The 2,789-nt window shown below is 51.0% G+C and overlaps 1 protein-coding gene across 1 annotated transcript; it reads right to left on the reverse strand.

The window, feature by feature from the left end:
• Positions 1-680: 680 nt before the first annotated feature.
• Positions 681-2,148, reverse strand: LOC125540347 (leucine-rich repeat extensin-like protein 3). Its single transcript, XM_048703957.1, has 2 exons — positions 1,411-2,148; positions 681-966 (listed from the first exon to the last, which is right to left on the reverse strand). The coding sequence occupies exons 1-2, from the start codon at positions 1,896-1,898 to the stop codon at positions 948-950; spliced, it is 507 nt and encodes a 168-aa protein (XP_048559914.1). The 5' UTR covers positions 1,899-2,148; the 3' UTR covers positions 681-947.
• Positions 2,149-2,789: the final 641 nt, after the last annotated feature.

Below are 2,789 nucleotides of genomic sequence, written 5' to 3' on the forward strand. Positions count from 1 at the left end.
GTGGGTACTTCATCTGACTAAAAACCGCACTGCATCGGAGGAAAAACCGCACTGCGTCAGACGTGTTAGAGAACGGCATGATTTATTTTATTCAAACATAATTTTTTTTAAGGACGAGAAATTAGAGTGCACTTCACATCGGGTGTAAATGAACCACAACACTATCAAGAAGTGAACCGCATTACTTTTTTGTGGTACGTAAATCTTCCTAAGCGAGGTGGAGTGCACTTCATGTCAAGTGTTGGTGAACCACAAGACTATGAAAAGTGAACCTCGAGACTACCGTAAACGGGTCGTACTGCATCAGACAGAAAACCACACTTATTTAGACTAAAAACTGCACTTCATTGAACGGACAAGTGCACTGTATGATTTTTTTTCTGGGACGTAATTTTTCCCAAATGAGATGGAGTGCACTTCTTTAGACTAAAACCTCCACTTCATCAAACTGACAAGTGCACTGCATGATTTCTTTTTTGTGGGACGTAAATTTTTACAAACGAGATGGAGTGCATTTCACGCTGAGCGTTGGTGAACCGCAATACTACCTCGAGACTATCAAATTTTCCAAAACGAGGTGAAGTGCACTTGACATCAAGCGTTGGGCCCGGAAGTGGGCCGCAGGGACAGAGCGAGTGAACTACATCTAATAAGAAGTGAGCTGCTTTGAGATGTTCTTGTTTTGTGTTTGCCAAGTGGACCACGGAAAAGTTATATAGCGAACAACGCAAGAGAACAAAGTGAGCTACAAAGCATACACAACTACGGATAGTTTTACACAGCCACACACCCATACATATCGGTACTCTCCACTGGCCGAACCACACAAAATTCTACGGGGTACACTTTCACTAACCATCGTGGTAATGAAGTGCAGTTTTTACAATGAACTAATGAAGTGCAGTTTTCAACAACAACAAAATTGAGGAACGGGCCATCCAGCCGAACTACACCACTTCACATTTCCTGCAAAAATAAGTAGAATGAACGTCAATAGCAAACCACAGAGGACTTCATTTGGACTTTTTTCTGTTTGGAAAAGCACAAAAATCAATGAAATGCAGAAGAGCACTATGCGTCTCCTGATGCTCTACTCGCCATGTTTGCAGTAGGCCGCCGGGAAGGGCGATGCAGTGGGGAGAGGAGGCCCATGGAACCTCCAGATAGGCCCAGCGCGCTGCATAGGATGCGCCCGCGAGCTGCACCCCAAGCGAGTGAAATACAAAATGACTAAAAAATCACTGTGGCATGTAGCCACCACAATGAAACTGCAATCCTGCCTGATTCCCGATCTACACTGCACGAGGAGTCGCAGCGCACTGCACGCCCACGGCTGTGCTGCTCCAGCGACGGAGGATGGGAGGTGGAAGAGGGGGACCGAGGGGCGGCGACCCAGGAACTCGGCGGCACCTGTGCAGGTACTTGGGGCACGGCCTGACCGGGGGAGCCTGGATCCATCGTCGGAGGTTGAGGCTGATGCGCTCATTGGTGCAATGGGGGCGGGGCCTGGCAGCGCGGCGGTGTTGCCCGGCACCACAGGGAGGTAGTGAATGGGGAGGGGGCGGGGGCGGATCCCACCGGATCCCACGAGGATGACGACGCTGGAGGCGGACCCCACCGGATCCCACGGGGACGACGACGCTGGAGGCGGATCGGATCCGGCACCGGGAGAGGTCACGGTGGTGGTACGACCACCATGGATGGGGAGGAGGAGGGGCTGTTCTGGTCAACGGAGCAGGGGGCGGTGGCCATCCAGGAGAAGTAGGGGGCGGTGCCACGGGAAAGTGCTGCAGGGGAGGAGGCGGAGCGTGGTGGTAGGTGGCAGGGTAGGGCTCCGACGACGCGCGGCGGGGGCGGGGCTCCGGCGGTGCGGGTTGGAAGAAGGAGGTCAGCCGCATCGCAGGGAGGGGCCGACGCGGGGTGGGAGGTAGGAGGTCGTCGGGATGGCGCCGCGGCGGCGCGGGGGAAGGAGGTGGGGCGACGGCGCGGGCGAAGATGGCGGCTAGGCGGCGCGGGGGAGGAAGGTGGTGCGGCGGCGCGGGCAGGGAGGTGGTCTGGTGGCGAGGCGGTGGGATGCGGGTGTGGAGCACGGGGGAGCGAGGGGTGGAGGAGAGGATAAGGCGGGGTGGGTTCTGTTTTTTTTCATTGCGTCCGTAGTTTGGTCGTGGTTAGTTTGTAGCTACAGGTGGGTCGGGGTGTTATCAAAATAAGCTCCGGTGTTATCATAATAAGACTCTTAAGGGTGTTATCATAATAGACCCACCCTATATATATATGTGTGTGTATGTGTGAATTAATTAATGGTGGTTGTGAGACATTCGAATTAGCTAGCTATATACAATTTCTCCTATACGAGAATGGAAATTTCTCCTATACAATTTCTCCTATATACAATTTCACCAATTTCCACTCATGTCTTTGAGATCTGGTCCTTTCGGATGCCATCATGCGAATGTTCTCGCAAACATAGTATGCACACAGATTATTCCCTGACGCCTGCTTCAGGGCCTTTACGAGAATGGAATTTGATCAGATGATAATTAATCAAGCATGATAATTAAAGAGATGACAGCTAGCTAGTACTACTTAATTACTTACCATGGGTCGATATCATTTTAGATTTTGTTTCCATGGGCCTGGAGTGACCCTGATGAACTTTGCCCAAGCCCTACCCGCCGACAAAGAAAATGAATAAATGGGTTATTAAATAGAGTTATCAGGAAATGACGAACTAATTAAATAGGCCGAGATATAGTTAATAATGATTGAAATTACATGTTGACTATCCC

The sequence above is a fragment of the Triticum urartu genome, chromosome 2 (genome assembly GCF_003073215.2).
Source record: "Triticum urartu cultivar G1812 chromosome 2, Tu2.1, whole genome shotgun sequence".
Classification (NCBI taxonomy): Eukaryota; Viridiplantae; Streptophyta; class Magnoliopsida; order Poales; family Poaceae; genus Triticum; species Triticum urartu.